The 19,145-nt window shown below is 39.0% G+C and overlaps 1 protein-coding gene across 3 annotated transcripts; it reads right to left on the reverse strand.

The window, feature by feature from the left end:
• Window positions 1-1,282: 1,282 nt before the first annotated feature.
• On the reverse strand, window positions 1,283-19,108 carry MCM8 (minichromosome maintenance 8 homologous recombination repair factor). 3 transcript variants are annotated; one of them, XM_026846092.1, is made up of 19 exons: window positions 18,943-19,108; window positions 18,667-18,851; window positions 18,409-18,483; window positions 17,831-17,913; window positions 17,502-17,651; window positions 16,672-16,775; window positions 14,476-14,674; window positions 13,582-13,667; window positions 11,934-12,085; window positions 10,693-10,888; window positions 9,849-9,879; window positions 9,431-9,571; window positions 7,283-7,424; window positions 6,484-6,679; window positions 6,019-6,232; window positions 4,898-5,107; window positions 4,227-4,303; window positions 3,555-3,744; window positions 1,283-2,270 (listed from the first exon to the last, which is right to left on the reverse strand). In XM_026846092.1, exons 2-19 carry the CDS (start codon window positions 18,791-18,793, stop codon window positions 2,178-2,180), a joined length of 2,466 nt encoding a protein of 821 aa, XP_026701893.1. In that variant the 5' UTR covers window positions 18,794-18,851; window positions 18,943-19,108; the 3' UTR covers window positions 1,283-2,177. The 3 variants fall into 3 exon arrangements, with proteins under 3 accessions (XP_026701893.1, XP_026701894.1, XP_026701895.1); XM_026846093.1 differs by having other exon boundaries at window positions 18,667-19,108; XM_026846094.1 differs by lacking the exon at window positions 17,502-17,651 and having other exon boundaries at window positions 18,943-19,107.
• Window positions 19,109-19,145: the final 37 nt, after the last annotated feature.

Genomic DNA, 19,145 nt, shown 5'->3' on the forward strand with positions numbered 1-19,145 from the left:
GCTCCCCTGGGGAGCCCCGGACGCGGCGTCCATGGCGGCCGGCTGCCCGGGATCACCCCGCTCCTCACGGCGGGGCGGCTTCGTGGGGTCGCGCTTCTTCCTGGATCTGTTCTCTTAGAAGCCCTTTACGGAGGAAGGTGAAGGTTTGCTTTACCGTAAGAAGCTTCCCAGAAGACCTAAGTAGTCTCTTGTTCCTAGTACTTGCTCTTCACCCTCCCCTGCTCACGCTTACTTTAGCTCAAGGAGAAAGGAGAGTTTACTTTTCCAGATAGAATCATTTATTTGCTTGTGATGCTTGCGCAATCAGCTTTACACACAGGAGTAAGTAACTGGCAAAACAAAGGGAGACTCTTAAAAAAACCCCACCTAAAACCAGACTCAGGACCCTAAACAATTGGATGTAGGGTATTTAATTCGACCTCCTCCAGAGCTATTTGGAAGAATCGAGAAAGAGGACATTTTAAATCATTAATTCTTCTACCACATCAATTTTAGAGTTAGCTAGAGGCAGTCCTGCTACAGCAGGGGGGCAGCTCCCTTCACCCCTTGGCCAGGCTGTAGTTCTGAGCACAGACCTCACAGGCAGGGGAGAGGAGTGGGACCCCCACTTCTGAAATTCTAGTTCTATCCTCTCCCTTAAGCCCTGGCTCTAGGGTGCAAGTCAGATTTCTTCTACTTAATATAACTTTTTTTCTAAGCCATTGGCAAAGGTTAAAAATCAATGTCTAACACCTACTTCCCATTACCTGACAGAGTAGGTTGCCACCTCACGTAGGATTAACTCCCACTTTGAGAGGTGGTGTGGCTCCTCTGCTGCCCAAATGTTAGCACTTGGGAACAAATGGCAACTACTATATGCCCACACATCAAAAAAATCCCTTAACCCCCGTTACCACCACAAGCAGACAAAAGTGGGAAAGAACAGGCTGCTTGCTACTTAAGTGTTCCTATGTAGAGTTATAACTTCTTAGTTTTCTCTTAAGCATTGCATCTGTCAAACTAGTTTTTGACTTCTAAGTATGTTAAACTAGATTCACACCAAGGCAGCATGGAGCAGTTTAACACATTTCAAGCTGTAAAGCTCATAGTTTCATACAAAACTGCTGTGGAAGAAGGCTGAAGATCAGATCCTTAAGTCACTCAGTAAAAAAAGCAGAAATAACAAAGCTTATTTTGTCTTCCAATTCTGTAGACATAAGAGGAAAACAGAAGTATCAGCAATGCATTCTTGAATTTTTAAAGAATTTTGGGGAGAGTTGTTTGCTTTTTAATACTTACACTGAAAGCTTCTTATCTGCCATTTTATTGCACTAGACGATGATTCTGATTTCAAAAGGCAGGAAACATTCAACACTACTCTTGCAGATCACACATTCTTGTGTTGGGAACAGTTACACCAAAGCATACATGTTACACCGAAACATACATTATGTATCTTGTAATGGCTATTAACGCCCACATTCACTGGTACTGCATAATGTTCTTGAACAAATCACAGATTTCTCACAGATAAAGTTTAATGAACAACAAATAAAATTCCTGTTTTACAAATTAAATATTGTAATAAGGGTATTTTCTTAAATCAGACCTGTATATCAGATAGAATCTCAGATACAAAACCCAATAAATACAGAGCTACAAAGCAGAAACCCAAATTGCTTTAATAAAGTAGCACTTCTTAACAACCATAAAACTGTTGTCTCAACCTGGAGGCTCTCAACCTTTTGGAAACATGTTTATACATTAAGTTCCTTTAATGAACTACAGTGGTAAAAACACAACTTGCACCTTCTCATGAAGGATTTCTGGTTTTAAATTTGCAGGTCCAATGTCTCTTTTAGAAGTAAAATCTGTTATGGCACTGCAATAATGCAAATATAAAATATACTTTCCTCTTCTCAAGGATGAAGTACGTGCCGGTCTTATGGAGCCTCACTGAGGCTACAGGATGAATGGAGCAGTAATACCATGTGTCAGTTTGTTCTACAGCAGCTTAAAGCCAGCCTATGGGCACTGCTGGTTTCTGAATGGAAATCTTGCACCAGTAAGCAACAGTGCCAGCAGTGCCCTGACTACCATGCCAGGGTGCAGCTCTGTGTGCTTCATTGATGCAGGTCCATAGGTCCAGCCCATATGTAATGATTATGTCTCAAGAAAGTTTATCACAGTGACTCTTTTCACATAGTCTGAAGCTGATAAACTCTTGAACCTTTTTTCAAAAGGTAACCCTGATCATTTAGGGATCCAATAAAGCTTTCAAAATCTGATACCTGTGAAAAGACAAAAATAAAAACCCAACAGATTAGAACAACAACATTTTATCTGATGTAATGCAACATAAACACTTTAAAAGAACTTAGTGAAATAAAGTGAGTTAAGAATAGGCTAGATTCCTTAGCAAACTGCTGACCTACTATGAGGTGGCATACAGTCAGTTGCACCCTTTTGTGCTTTATTTACACATTGTTCTTATTGTGGTGTTACATAGAACAAGTGTTCTCCACTTTATGACATGCAGAAAGTATGCAGTTACATGTAAGGTCTGAAACACAATTATCTACCAAAGTCAAGCCTGATTTCTACAACTCTCACTGATTTCCAAATATTAGTCACAGGTATGGGCAAAAAATATTTATATATAAAGGGAAAATTTGAATTAATAGAATTAGCTATAGGTTGCTGAATGGAGTGATCGTGTGAGAAGAATGTTGGCAGTAATGTGTTGTGTCAGACAGGATTCACACCCAGTCCAGTCTTATATACAGTCAGTGTTTGAACAAGTTTGGAAGCTGAAGCCATCTTGCCTCAGCAGGCCAAAGCAGGCTAACCAGGTAACAGAAAGCACAGCATTAGTGCCCGTAATAAGATCTACAAAAAGAAATTAATTATCATTGCTTGTCACTCATTACACCTGAAATCCAGTTTTAAGTTTTAAATTGGCCTTTAAAGCTTTTTATCATGAAGCAAAAGGTAGAATTAGCTATTGATATTTTTATTTGGCTCAAGTCCCCCACAAATACAGAATGCAAATCAATTCCAGGATAAAACATGTTTCTGGCCATCTGTCTTACATGATGTTCCTATCAAGTTACAACACTTGGATGCTTCAAGCGGGAACAAAAACCCAAAAGGCATATTTAGGACTGAGAAGGCCAAGCAGAAGTGTGACTGTACTACTGAAATAGAACATGGACACCTCCACAGTCTAAATATGGAAATTAAAATAGGTGTGTCCCCTGGGGAGCCAGAGGAAGTAAAATATACTGAAACCAAAACTGCCTTTCACAAAACAAAGCAGAATCTTGTAAAAGGACCAGCCTCAGAAGTAGAGCCAACCCTTACCAGTGCCAGCAGTTCTTACAGTCTAACAGCTAGTAACATTAGTAAAGCTTACAATTCAGGAAGAGCAGTCAGCCTAAAAGCAGCAAATGCTGCTTATTTCTGTTCATTGCAGAGAGGCACAACAGATGTGCCTTTTCCACTTTTCATTTTGCAACAATTTTGACTGGTCTTGCAGTTTGCTGTTGAAGAAATGCTTGATTTCCAAAACTTACTCGTATTTGTAGCTCCTTTGCAATCTGTCGAAGCTGTTGCAAGTCAAAGAGATTGTTGTAAGATCTCTCTGCAATACTGTTAAGGGCAGAAACAAATTTTTTTGCTTGTGACCGATTGCTCATTCCAGACCCATGCTGTGAACGTTCAAAGTCCAGCTTTCCAAACTCATCAGAGTAGGTTCCCAGCATGCTAAAAATATATTAAAAAAGATCAACAGGAGGTAAAAGCAAGAGTACATAAATTTGCTTCCCAAAAATATAACTGCTTAAGATAGCTTTCAGAAGCCACATAGTGACTTTTTTCTTAGGGGATGGTTTCTTATCTAGGGAACTTAGCCTAAGCATCTGTCCAAATCACTTTTAAAGTAAATTGTTCAACTGCAACAACAGAGAGTAAATTACACAAGAGAAAAAAAACCCCTTTGGCAGCACCTCATGCCTATGTTGCTGTGCACAAAACTGCTACCATGATACAACTCAAAGGCCTAAGCATTCAACTCAGGGATGCTGTAAGTTTTTAAAGAAGAACTAACAAATCTGAATATTTGCAGCATGGGCCTAAACTTGATAAAGTAATTTCTTCACTGTGCTTGCAAATCTGTATTTAAAAAAACCCAAGAGTTTTGTATGAATAGCACTGTGATGCTTTATTTTTAAAGCAGTGTGCATTACCTGTATTTCATTATTTCTATTACATCCTCAGCATCTTCCTTGGTAGATTTCTCCCTTAATTCCAGCCTTGATCGTGCCTTAAAACAAATCAAAAATCCCACAAAAGTATATTTAAGATATAACTGATCAGGAAAAAGGCTACAATTGCTCTACAACAAGCACAAATTTTAGGAGCAGAGGTAGAACCTCAGCCTACAGGATTTACAGGAGGATTACTCTTATTTTTTCAATAGCATTTCAATGTCATCTCCTGCATACCTACAGAATGTAGCCTGAAGTTTATTTGCTTTTTAACAGCGTATTCTTGGGAAGCACCAGATCATAAATAGTGTTATTAAGACATAGTGTTAGGGAAAACAGCAGCAGTTTAAGTCCCAGATGGGCAGCAGCTTGTTCCTACCTGCACCTACTTTTTCCTCCTTTCAGGAGAATGTGACAGATTCTCTTCCCATCCCCTTAAGGGTGTTTTACTTTATAACACACTCTAAGGAACAGTAGCTCTTAAGCATTTGTAAGTCTCTTGCATGCTCACTTTTTTTTTTTTAAAATACAATAAAAAATCATAACAGTGAGTAGTGAACAGTGAAATGTCAAAAATTATAGGATACCAGTAGTAGTTTAGGAATAATCTTTTTGCTTTTGATCTCTCAAGTATTACAGCCTGCATCTACCTCTGTAAGTCGAATCAATGACTCTAGTTGCCTCGTGGTGATTGGTGTGCTGTCTACTCCTTGATTCTGTTTCCGGAGCTCAAGGTAGAATTCCTGGAGGACCTGAGCAGCTTCTGGAGATAAACTTGGGTGAACGTACTGCCGAGCATATCCAACATACTTCCTCAGCAGCTGATGTGGAATGGCATCAAAGTTTTCTCCTGGTGAGATCTAACCCAATTACAAAGATCTTAGATTTCTGTCTCAGAGCCCTATACAATACAAATCTTAACATAAAATCTTCATCTTCTGTGCTTTATCTGGCTAAATCTTCACTGTAAAGGCTTATATGCTTCATATATGAAGCATATACTTAAGAAGTCTTAAAGACTTAAGCACACTTGGACATTTCAGAAAAAGCAGCTGAAGCTTCTCATTCGCAATTATAAGTGCCAAATATGATTTAACTATATCAATATTTTTTTCCTCAAAAAGAAAATCCAATTTCTCAGTTGTTATAATCTCCACAGAAGATTAAACCATCGCTGCTGATATCCCATTTCCATAAGTGCACACGTTTAGCTCCAGTAGGGGATATTTCTCCCAAGACCTGGCACTTGACAATATCAGCCCTCAAACTGATCACTTATGTTTAATAAGAAATATGCTTCCTCTCCTATAATCCCCAGATCTATCATGAGTTGCATATGCCCCACACTGCTTTATTCAGATTCAGTACTTCACAGCACATTGTGTTATATCAAATTATTATATCCAGTCTACTTCTGTAGCTCTTCATTGAAATCTAACACAGCAGATTTGCTTTAGAGAATCTCATGCAAAGTGCCCTCACTACCACAACTGAAAAAACCCCCAGCTCAGCTAATAAGTTCTCTTCTGTGTGGAGATGAAGATGGCGTGAGACACATCTTTATCAGCTCTAGCAGGGCGGGTAACATTAGGTGCAACAGACAATTGGTACAAACTGGTGGCTGGACCCTTAAATACTTCCATTTTAAATAAGAGCCAATTATCATGAGAAGAGTTGGAGACTGTTGGAAGAATGGAGGACACTCAACAGGTCCCAGTGCAAGGAACACCACAGGAGGGGGACACAGCAACAGTCATGGGAAAAGTCCTACCTTCAGCCTTTCAAGCAGTGGTCGATCTGAAACAACTTCAAGAACAGAGCAATCCTGAGTGTTGCTACGAGTCACAACAGTGCTGCTGCAGGCTGTCTGCTTTCCAGCTCGGATTGCCATCACGTGCTCAGACAGCAAGTGGTCATGATCTTCATTTGGGGTGTCCAGCAAAATGAAAACTAGATCAAATCTTGACAGTAAAGCACTTCCCATTCTACAGTAAAGACAAGAAGACCACACAGTGCTCAAAGAAAAATTACAGCAACTCTGTTCCACTTCAGATATACTAAAAAAATGCTGTCCCGTTCATTCAGAATAAATTAGAACAGCAGTTTCTCCCAAAAGCCATGAAAAATTATTACAGTAGGTTTGCATTCAAGTTCCAGAAAACTAGAAAGCTACAAGGCTGCCAGAAGCATCCACTCTTGAATGAAGTACAGAAACAGCATTTCAGAAAGTGCTCACTTTAAGTTCTCAGACACTGTTTTGGCTTTATTATAATGTCCTCCAACTGGGTTTGCTGCAGCAATGATAGATGTACGAGCTGGCAAACTGCAAACAATGCCAGCCTTGGCAAGGCTGATGCTCTGCTGTTCCATAGCTTCCAACAAAGCCTGATGCTGGTTTCCCATCTTATCAAATTCATCTATTCCACAAATTCCTGGAAGCAATTAATACAAGACTTATTAGAAAACACATTAACTGATGGACAAGTGTATGCTACAATCCAGTGCTGCATCAAAAATCCAATCTCAAGTCCTAGAGACTGCAGGTGACAGAGCAAGTGTCCATTTCAACAAGGTTTGTTTTCATTTCATGGTGCGGTAGCCGAATCATTATGAGGTTGGTATGGCTTGCAGAAGCAGTGTCTCAATTACACACTAAGATAACAAAACAAGCTTTTTAAAAATAGAAATAGATGACAAATCTCATAAACCAGCTATTTTTCAAAACCAGTAAGAGTCCAGAAACTGCCATTAAGTCAGAGATTCCTCAACAAGGAAATCCTAGTTCTCCAAGACATTAAGTAAGGCTGGTATGTGAATTGCAGAACTCCAGTTTCATACCTCCTAAGCTGTAGGAAAGCAGGAATCACCTCCAGAGAAATCACTGGAGACACTCAGAACCTCCCAAGGTGTGAAAAGCTAATATCATACTTCAAATTTTCATTCTTAGTCCACAGTTATGCAAGCACTGAAGTTAGACTCAGCAGCACACACACACGTCCACATACAATAATCAAAACCTTTAGCATTACATGTACCTTGATCTCCAAGCACTAAAGCACCAGCTTCCAAGGCAAAATCTCCAGAAGCACCATCTCTAGACAGTGTAACAGTCAGGCCAGAGCTAGTAGAAGTGTTACCACAAACATACACACCTCGAGGAGCAACGTTACACACTGCCTAGAAGACAAACAAATACTTTTTACTTCCCCAAGGTAAAGAATTTCATAAGCCTTATTCTAGAGAAAATTCAAAGTAAACCCAGATTTGTTTCTTTCTGCTAAATGTGGCCCAACAGTAAAGTTCAACTCCCTACAACCCCAAGAGGCATACTTCTGCAAAACACAGGAATAACTTTGGTCACAATACTTTACAGCCCTGTCTACTACATTATCAAAACTACTAGGACCTTGGGCACTTTTCAAATTATGTTGAAATGCTTGGGGACATGTTATCTGTCACAGAACTGCAGATACATAGTTTCCGTATCTTCAGACCCCAAGGTTTATTTAGACTAAAATCTTGTCCTAGTGCCCCACACATGATGCTTCAGGGGAAGCATGCAGAGTCCTTTCCACAATTAGGGGACAAAGGACAATCTTAGTCTTCTCCATGCCTCTAGTATCCAGAAAGCAGCATACAATTTGAAATATAAACTTGAAAAGCAAAGCATGGTGAGCTTGAACACAGACATGTTGCAGTTAAATTTGGCTAGAATACAGTTGTAACTGGATTCTCCCTGCAACTCTCTATAATTACTGGTGCCTCTGGTTTACTTAACAGATAACACCCAAAGCACATTTGTGCAGTACCAGACAGGCACATTGCCGTTGCCCCTCCCCCACCCACGCCGGTCAGGCTGGAAGTTAGATACAGACCCCGGCTAAAATAACAAGAAATTTAATACAACAGAGTGATCGAACAATCTGAACAACAACAACAACAGTATCAATGGTAACAACAATAAACAGCAATAACAGTGAACAAGACAAACAATATACAGAGAAATACCGCTAAATGGTTTACGGAAAGAAAGGTTCCCACCACCGAGCCCGCCAAAGAGCAAGGTGAAAAGGCTCCACCCCTGGACCTGACATCATCATGGTATGAATAACCCGGCTGGAGATCCCTTCCCCCTCTCTCTCTGCTGGGGAAAACTTGACTCTATCCTGGCTGAAACCAGGACAAATAAAAAAACCTGGATCCTGCACAATTTTGGCTTTCTCCTTGGGATTTTTTTTTTTTTTTTATGACAGTGATGACAGAGGAGCCTCCTCTCAGGGTCTTCTCTGAGGAAAAGATTACTGTATTTTTTTTGACTGGCATTCTGTTTAGTAACAATGTGAAAAAACAAACCATCTACCTTATGCTAGAGTTCCTATTCAATCAAAAAGTAATTTAAACATTTGTATGTCAAGATGCCTGCATACAAATCTATCATTTTAAGTTATTGCAAGTCACTGTCTAACACATGTTGACATTAGGAAGACTCAGATTTTTTAAATGAGGTATTCAATGCTGCAGGTCTAAGTGAAGTCTGTCCCTCTTTCACTTCACAGTAACCATGGGAAGACATGGAACTTTAAAACCTTTTCGTTTAATATGAAAACATTCTATTACTAACTGATTTTGTCAGTCATGCAGAAATGCCCACCAAGAATAAAATCCAAATGCAGAAGCAGGTCCCCTTCCCAAAAAGCTGAGATCTGCGCTAGCAATCTAAGAAAAGGGTAAGAGAACAGAAGTAAACCTCACAGAAGTCGAGTGACATGGCATTTAAAGTTGCACTAGTTCCAAGAGCATATTTATTTTATTTTACAATGGATCACCTAAATGAAGATGGAAAGAAGTGAAACTCCTCACTAGGGAAAAGGGTTGGTGAAAAAAACTACAGAAGAGCAGGACAGCATGCTTACACTTGAAAGCCCACCAACTGGACCAAGTATACCTGCTCCTGCTTGGTAAGTGGTTTAATAGGCCTCACCCATTCTGCAAGGCTCCCTGGAAGCACAGGACAGTAGAGGACCCCTTTGGGCACTACCATATTTTTGAGGCATCCTACATGAAAAGATAACTCCAACCAGGCTTTGGTCTTAGCACAGCTATCCTATCATGCTTACAAAAAGTCAAGGTAACAAGGAATTCAAGGAAAACACAGTCAGACAATAGAAATATTCAAGCCATACTTGCAACATTTGACTTTTTCCTAATCCTGGATCTCCAACAACCAGAACATGTGGATCTCCTCGCACCGGGATTCTGTTCTTGTCATCTACAAACTTCTGACATCCTCCAAATAACGCCAGGGCCAAACCTGCCTTTACAATCTGTAGTGGTACATAGCAACACTAAGTATTTGATCACAGTGACTCATACTGACAGCTCCCTAGAACTGGCTGTAATAACCCCTTCCTTCTGGATGGCTGAACTTCAGGGCATAAGGATGCCACCTTCTTGTCACTGAATGTGACTGAGTCAGTCACCTGTAAACACAGTCCCTTGCCCTTCTTCCCACTCCAGATAAGCTTTATAAATCCTTTAGGAGTTTACTGTGGCATAAACATTTCAAACTGAAGTTGCAAGCAGAGCTGTTAAACTACTTACCTCATGGCCATAGATTGCAGGACAAAGTGAGCTAAAAAACAAAGAACACAGTAACATTAGGGGAATATAAATCTTGTATTACTATTAAGTACTCACTTGTTCTGTCTCTCTTCTCACAGAATACCTCTACAAACATAAAACTTTTGGTTAGATGTAGCTGGATTTCTAGCAGTTATCACTATAATTCAGCAGCAGCAAATTTCTTGAAATTTTCAGATAACCAGATATGCTTGAAATAAGAAAAGCCTTTCATCTGAGTTCACAAAAACACAGAGGAGAACAAGTTTCCCAGTGGTTTCTGCACCCATTCTTGTCTTAATCAAGTAACTACCTGTAACCCTCTTTTTAAAGGTGCTAGTTTCACATTCTTTGACTCCACTTGGGGGGCCTGAGGGACACTCTAGCTAGAAGAGTACTTCTGGGTCTGAACTGAGGGTCTTCCACACCCTCTGCTCAGTTCTTGCACCTCTTTCCTCTGCTGTAGAAAAGCAGAGCAGAGAACAAATTAGTACTGATAAGTTGAATTTACTCAGTGAGGAGCAAAATTAATTAATTGCTCTTTTTACCCACAGCTTTCTGTCTCAGAGGTGAACTACACCACCCACAACTTCCCTGTATCCTTAAATCCCTCCCAAAGTCCTAACATCCCCACAGCAAGACTTTAATTCCCTCCTGAGCCCCCTTCCCACTAAAGTTTGTTAAATGTGTGGTAGCTATCGCACAAGCCTCAGACATTTCATAGCTTTCAGATTAGCTGTTACATTTGTCTGAAGGTGGTCATGATGATTCAAAAGTCTAATCCTAGACCTAGGATTAGACCTAGTCAAGGTCTGACACAACTTACTTCACAATGAGCCTGAACAGCCTTTCCTCAGCTTGAATTTCTTGAACAGCATAGAGGTCTTTAAGTGAAAACTCCATGAATGATCTTTGAAAAGTCTCATCAAAATTCTTTGGGTTTTGTCCTTTACTGTTGCTGACAGAATTTGCCTCAATGTACAACAAGAACATACACTTGTCATTCTTATTTTTAGAAGCTCCTGTTAGAAAAATTGAGAAAGAATGAAAGAGTATTTTTTTATATTGTTAAGTACTGATGTTATTTATAGATGGCATAGGATAATTCAGAAACAAATACAGCCATGTGAAAACGTTCATATTTAAGTAACTGAACATCTGCATTTTCAAAAATTGATGCAGAGTAAGTTTCCAGTTACATTTGTTCTTTAAGTTTCCTCCATTTAAATATACAATAACAGTTTCCTGAATTAGGAAGGTATATGTATATAGGGAGAATTTTCTCCCAGAATAACAAAGTTTCCCAGGAATTTTACATTATTACACTATTCTAGTCAAATAAATGTTGAATAAAAAAAAATGTTTCCACTCAGTATTTAGAGGAAAAACAACCCATTGTGCAGAAGAATGAAACATATAGCTTAATAATTAATAATTTTCTATATTCCCAAATGATTACTGAGCAGAGAACACAGTCTCACAGTAAATCAGTACTACAGTTCTCTACAATACATTCTATTAGAGCTGTGCACAACGTATTCCACTTTGGGGAAAAGAAAAAAAGTTATAAAATTTCTCCAGGAAAGACTAAAGTAAGAAAGATAATACTCTTTCCCTACAGTGTGACAGTTTTCGTATCAGTTGAAAGAGATATTAAAGGGAGAAGGTTAAGTAACTATCAAGTCTCAGCAAGACTTCAGGAAATAAGGATGTCCCCCCTACATGAGCTGTTCAGCAAAGGCTTTCCTATCAGCTGACACACTAAAACATCATATGTCAGACTGGCACTGCATATTCAGGACCACAGCTGCATATAGAGAGGGGATTTCATAACCCACTGGTCTTACAGCGGAGATTAGACAGTGCTCCTCTTGGATGGCACCGCTTCTGGCTTTTCCAAAATAACTTCACATTATAAAACCTTGGGAACTTCTGAAAAAATATGCACTGAATGCCTTTACAACTTCATGAGCTCAAATTAAGGGGGGTGGCTGTTGTTCTTGTGTAATCACTAGAAGAATCCCCACCCTAGGAAAGAAGATGGTGTTCTCAGATGTTGTATTTTACCTTCCTCAGTGCTCAACACCTTTACTATCCCAGTAATTGTGACCATATCTCCTGGGACACAGCTGTCCACAAGATCCTGAACCAGTTCACATTCAATTGTACGAGGGATTCGACCTGTTTCACGCTGATCATCTGACATCAGCTCCTGCACCCTGCAAAACACAAGGTGAGCATATACTCCATGCATAACATGTCCAATTCAATTATGGCATACAAGATCTGCAGCTGTGTGCTTCCAACCAATCCTTTCCAAACTGAAAAGGGAAACAGCAGAAATGCCCTGATAAACTCTAGAAACAGCAGTGCTGGATTTGGAGAAACAGACTTTTAGTTCCAACTTTAATATATAGCTATACATTATGCATAAAAGCCAGAAAGACAGTAACTATGACCTCCAGAAATAAAAGTTGAAATTCAGATTTTCTAACACTGATGAGCATGCTCATGGAGAAGTAAGTACAATACATGAAATAAGATGGACCTCATATACAAAAAGAGGTTAGATATTATAGCTCTGATGAATGCTTAATTGGCATTTTAGCCCTGCCAAAGCCCAAGAAATTCCTCAAACCATGACAAGAACAGTAGCTCACTCTTTGTACGGTTGTAAGAGGCTAGTAACTAACAAGTTCTTTAAAAGGTTCCGGTTTTGGCTCTGCACTTAAAGCTCTGATAGTCTTCTTGGAAGCTGAGTCAAGCTTTTCTTAAGAAGCTGTGATAAACAGCACCCTCCAGAGCTGCTGACAAGAATGTCAGCATGATTTTTTAAATGACTTATTACAGAACATAATAAAGAAAAACATATTTAGATGTTATTTGGCACAGTAAGTCTTCTGATACAGAGCCCCTAAACTTACAGAATCTGAATTAAGAAGAAGGACAAAGTCAGCAGAGTCCTGTTTTTTCCAAGCTGACACCCTGACTGCAGTAAGCTCACAGGACAGACAAGAAACACCACAAACTCTTCTGAATATATATTATGGGGCAATAATACGATGGGCATAGCACTAATAGCACATTGTAAGATGGAAGCAACGAAAACGAGATCCACCATCTATCTACCTTCCTACACTTCAGCGTTGTTAATTTCTGCAGAAGCAGTGACTTATTCCCCCATAGCAAATGTCTCTCAGATTTCAGGCAACTTATTTACTGATTAGACAGAGAAAGTAGATGAATGGGCAGGGGCAGCACTATTTCCAGAAGGACTGAGGAACACAGTATCACTTCAAACTAAGATTTTTAACCCTCAAATTTACTTTCAGTTCACTCAAGTCAACTGTCACAACTAACTAATTTAATTTAATAGGGCTTTTCTAGTTGATTTACAGCTCATTAAAGGGAATCATTAGAAAGCAGAAGCAATTAGAAATGATCAAGAAAACCTGCAGAGCACAAACTCAACATTTCTGAAGAACTCTGTCACAGTAAGAATTTCCAAGAAGCTATGATATTGGGTAGGTTTAATATACAAAGTATATTGATGCTCAGATAGAACAACAGCTTCACAATACAAATTTTGAAGAGTACTTGCCACAGAAGAGTAAGATTATTAAAATTACAGAGTGTAACATGGAATGAACTGTCCCGTCACTTTTTGACTGCCCTGCAGCATTACATTTCCGTGCAGAAGTGAAGATGTGCTTACTTGACAGACTGCCAGTCCACTGTAGTGGTTAAAGGAGAGCTTCTGTCAGCTGTAAAGGATCGGCCACGGCACTCGGGAATAAGGCACTGTAACAACAGTAATTCTAACTTATTCTCCACCTTTTTTAAAATTAGTAATTTGAAATTACCTAATTTTATTAAAAAAAAGTAAACCAATGCAATTCATTAACACCATTCCAGGAAAAAAACCTAGTTAAATTAGAGCTGCAAATTAGTGTATACATAACGAAGAGCTATCAAACACAGACACCCAAACCCTGACTCATAGAGCAAATAATCCCCTAGGTGAACTGGTTTGAGTTTGAGTGTTGGGGAGGTGGAGGGTGTGTGCGGTGTGTTTTTTCGGTGTTTTGTTTTGGGTTGTTTGTTTTTTTTCCTTTGGGTTGGTTGTTTTGTTTTTTAAAAAACTTGCAGATGTTCCAGAGGACATACTTTTCACTTGAGCACATCAGGTAACATAAAATAACCGGGCATTGGTCTATGTCTAATGACTTTTTAAATCCAGATTAAAAAACAGTGAAATTAAAACAGAAACCCCCAATCTAAGCATAGAAAACCACTGCAATGAGGTAGAATAGGCTTTTTAAACATAACTGTTGAAATGGAAATGAAGTGAGTTTGGGTTGGGTTTTTTTCTAGATTTGAAGGATTTTCTACATAGTGCTTTTGTTTCAGCAGGATACAATTTTTTTTCAGATAACAAAGGTATGTGCTAATACAGTTACATGGTAACTTTAATTGTTTCTGATGTGTCACTTGATTAACCTACCTTTAAGATTAGAATTTAAAAATTACTTTTAATACCAGTAGTGCTAGTTTTTGACAAATCACTACAGATAAGGGAAAAGTATGAAGTTAAATGATTTTAACTTGCCTTAGTTGGAAGAGTATACTTTCCATCAGGTAGAGGAACACTCTGAACATCTCCACATGTGCCACATACAAAAGCTAGCTTAGTGCACAGAGGCTTAATGTTACTGACACGCACAACAGTACCACGCAAGGCAATATATTTTCCATAGCAGTTTGCCCGCACATTTTTCAGCTGAGTTAGCGGCTCATAGTTGTACACCCTACAAAAAAAGGTAAGCATTAGCATTTTGAAATCTTATCATACTTAAATGCAATACAAAAAAAAACACCAAAAAAAAATCCCACACTCAGCAACTACAAAAAGGTTTATACACTAATTATTAACAGTAATCCAGAACAATGGTTAGAAATACATGTCTGTGGATCCATGGCATATTCTTTGATTCCTGTTCTAGAAAGCAGTATAACACTTAATATTCCTCAAGCATGTACACATCAACAGCTGTATAGTTTGTTTATATAGTGACACCTCCCTCCTGTAAACAGAGACTAGCAATACAACAGAAATTACTATATATAGTTTAGACCTGCAACACAAAAGGATCAAAGATTTGGACATTAGGAAAAAAACGTTCACAGAAAAGAGTAGACAGACAGTGGAATAGGCTGCCCAGGGAGATGGTGGAGTCACCATCCCTGGATGTGTTTAAGGGTCATTTAGATGAGATGTTGGGGGATATGGTATAGTGGAGAACTTTGTAGAGTAGGGCTGATGGTTGGACTCCATGATCCAAAGGGTCTTTTTCAACTTCAATGATTCTTCTATGATTCTATGACTTAACATACCTATGTTCCAATAGGAAAGGTAAGTTTTTGTATTTCAAGGACAAAAACCTGTCATCAGGTGCAACACACTGCACCTTGTTAAGGACAACAAATAATACCTAGCCAAATAATTCCGAATAACAAACTTTAAACAGAATCGTTTCTCACCTCATTGCACTGTCTAGTCCAACCCCTCCCTGCTCAAGCAGGGCCAGCTAGAGCACGTACATGTGCCCAGATACATGTCTAGCTGAGTTTTGAGTATGTTCATGGACAGAGAGTACACAATCTTTCTCACAGTAAAACAGTGTATTGTGTTCACATGGAATTTTAAGTTTTTTAATTTGTACCCACTCTCCCTTGTCCCGTAACTGGGCACTAATGAGAAGCATCTGGATCCTGAAACCCAGGATTTTCCCTGCTCCTTCTGCCTAGGACGCTGAACACCACCACCTCATGGTTCAACCCTGCCTATGCAGCAGAACAATGTTAGGAGCATGATATTTTACTGACCTACTGAATACCTTCCTCTACAGGATAGTGGTCTGTAACTTAGAATTTGAGAGCTCGTAAATAACTTTTTGGCCACATGTTTTTTCTAAACACATTCTACTGTGTAATCAAAAGGTGCATTTTTATAACAATGCAAAGCTTAAAAATACATCATAGTGCTACAAACCTCCCAACTAAATCCACCTGCCATGCCAAAACATGCTGCTTTCCCATACCAAGCTATTACCAGCAGAGAATCAAAAAAAAGAATTTAAACTCAAATAGGGTTTATACCCACATACCCCCTCAGAATGCTGAAGTCTGAGATACAATTTTTTTTCTTTATCAGAAGTAATGGTACTAAGGGCTTGTTTCATTGAAGCTCAAAGGAAATCATATTTTGAAAATAAGTCATTATGATTCTTGTAAGTACATGCTTATTCAGAATTAGTGTAACCTCATCTTCTTAATTTCAAATTAAAGTTTGATTAAAATAAACACTCTTGAGACTAACAGTAATAATTCAATAGATTTAAGCTAATACAAAATAACACATCCTCATACACCACTGTCAAAACATCCATACAAGGAATAATATTACCAGCTGTAGTTATGTCTACACCCTCCAAATCAGCCTTCTTGCAAAGACAAGCCTTTGGCTAACAAAAAGCTAGACGATAATAATCACTTGCTAACTTCTCCAATAAACACCAGAATTGTAAATGGAACAGCTATTCTATGAAACGTCTTAAAACCAGAACTATTTACAAGTTACTTCTCTACTTAGACACTTGTCTAGTTAAAAGCTGGCTGCCCAGCCTATAAGCAGGTTTCATTTCACTTTTTTCTTCACAAGGACAATTTAGCCTTTGTCGTGGTGAAGAAACAAACGGATAGATCTTCCTGGAAAAAAAAAAAACAAATACTCAACACCCATTACCTAGCATGAATGAGAGGCACATTTATTATAGGTTCTCCATCAAGTGGTAATCCTTCCTGCACCTGCAGCTCTACAGCATGCCTTTCAAGGTCCTTTGTCAGCACCTAGGCAGAACAAAAAGGCAGACACAAATGCAGCGTGCCACGCAACATGGATTCTATTTGCTAAGTCTGGTGACCATCCCTTACAATCAGATCCCCCTACTGAAATCTAAAGAGGTCTCTGCTGTTCAGTGACCCTCCACTTAACAGTGTTTTTCTGCCCTTGAGAAGTTTTAGGCTTCATTTTAAATGGAAATTAAAATCAACATATTTGCTCTGTTTGTTTTAATCTAAAAAACAAAGTATACAATAATCTTTAATGCTGTGGTCAACATGCGTTTTGTTTGATAAAGCCCAAATATCTGAGAACTTGTCTGTCAACAAGCAGCAAAATACTACTTTAAGAGAGACATTGTACAGAGACAGGAATTCTTGAATCTGCTCACCATTCACCCACCAGCTGTGGTTCTGCTGCATGAGGTGGGACAAAACCTCCAGGAATTAGAACTCCCAATAGGGAGTAACATACACATTTGAATTTCACTTAGTTTCAGTCAGCTGCTTTGACAACGAATAGGCAAAATGCACCAAGACCAAAGCATTTTAAAATGTGATTTTGTGGGCCATACAGAAATGACAAAGATAGGAGTTTGAGTTTTAAATAAACAGTAACTTCCTGTAAAACAGAAAAACATAGATTTGGGTTTTAAAACATATTTGCCTCTAAATCCCACTGATTATTTTTTGCTGTGAGGGTTATGCTTCTATGTATTAGAATGTCATATTTACCTGATGAATCGCTAGACCCATACAGTGCAGTATTTTCTGAGGCATATCTCTTAATTCAGTAGATATATTTGGTATGGATTTAGTCAGTTCTCTGTCTTGTATTAGTTCCTTATAATCTACAAGAATACTTCCTTTTCTTTCAATTTCATCCTGTGAAACATTTTGTTATAAAATACACTTCAGATTATAAACACAAGACATACAAATCATGACAAACATTTCATATCTATGATGGAGATTATTTTTGATGGAAAAAATACACAAAATTTGTAATGTTATTGTATCAACAATAAGTTGTTGGGGTGAGATATGTTTTGGTTTGGTTTTACCTTATCATAAAACTCAATGTGTTGCATGAAAAACTTCTCAAAGGCTTGAGTCTTCTGGACAAAAGGAGACTTGTCAGCATAAGCTAATTAGAAACATATCATGTTAGAAACTGACAAATAATTATTTCCAGTTCACAAGTAAACAGGCAATTTCTCTTCCATTATTTTTATGCATTCCAAAACTAAGGAAGATTATAGATCTCTACAGTATCACAGTAATGTTTTGTTATAAGGCATATTATAAAACAGAACTTTATCCATGATGACACAGGACAAGCACATAGGATCAAGAAGAGTACAGCAAAGATATGTATATTCCAGTCTGTGATAGACTGCAGGTTTTATGTAACAGATAAAGTAAGATCGTGTTTTATACTATTCAAGATTCCTTCCTAAGGTTTGGAGCCCACAGAAATTACAGTATGCCACAAGACCGAAATCTCTATTGTATTTATGTTTTTATATAACAAATATTAATTTCAGTTGCTTTCTGTTTAACTTATCCCCTCTACTTATAACCAATTCCAGAAAAAAATGGAATAAAATACTTGTTACATATAATTTTAGTCTGAAAATACCTTCAGAGAAATAAAGTTTCCAACCCTTATAGGGAATAAACTGGTCCAACGTTGACTGAACGAGTCGAGATCTTACTGAAAAAAAAAAAGGGACACACACACTAGAATAACGTGGATACTAAAACTTCACAAGTTTTAGTCTCAGTGACTTTTTTGACCACCTGCAAGCAAACAGCTGTAATTGCTTAGCACAAAATGAGTTCAAAATAGAAGCATCGTGGCTTCAGAAATCAGGTAAAAACACAGGAGCTGACTCACCAGGTTCGGGCATTCTCTTCCACTGTCCCTTCTGTCCTCTGCCTTGCCATCCACCTCGCCATCCTCCTCGCCAACCCCGAAAGCCTCTCCCCTGGGCGCATCCCCTACCCCTGAGGTCCCTACTCATCTCACTCCGCAGGCTTCAGTCTGGGGACACGACAGAAAACCGAGCTAAAGAAACAGAACTTACACCAAAAAAAAAAAAAACTTATTTAAATCAGGGTTATTTGCCAGAGGGATTTCTGCAAGGGGCTAGGAGTGAAGGCCCTGAGGTACCTCGAAGGGCTTGTGGAAGACCTGGCCTCCCTCTCCCTACCCCAGGCCCCGGGGAGGCAAAGCGGAGCTCCGTGAAGCAGCCCCAGCCACAAGAGACCGAAACAAACGGCGCCAAAACCCCCGCAGTAACGCCCGCCCCTCGCGAGCCTTTTTGTTCCGCCAGGGGCACCGTACCGCCGCCGCCCTGTCCCCGCCGTTGGCGG

Source organism: Athene cunicularia (genome assembly GCF_003259725.1).
Source record: "Athene cunicularia isolate RWA chromosome 3 unlocalized genomic scaffold, athCun1 chr3_part1, whole genome shotgun sequence".
Taxonomy (NCBI): Eukaryota; Metazoa; Chordata; class Aves; order Strigiformes; family Strigidae; genus Athene; species Athene cunicularia.

What these genes read in the sequence shown, in the direction of transcription:
- MCM8 (XM_026846092.1), bottom strand. Translation starts at nt 18,793, where the DNA reads ATGAGTAGGGACCTCAGGGGTAGGGGATGCGCCCAGGGGAGAGGCTTT. An exon ending in ACATTGAGTTTTATGATAAG is followed by an intron (nt 17,652 to 17,830) that starts GTAAAACCAAAC and finishes AATGTTTCACAG; the next exon opens with GATGAAATTGAAAGAAAAGG. An exon ending in CTGTTCAGGCTCATTGTGAA is followed by an intron (nt 9,880 to 10,692) that starts GTAAGTTGTGTC and finishes TTTGTTTTTTAG; the next exon opens with CTCACTTTGTCCTGCAATCT.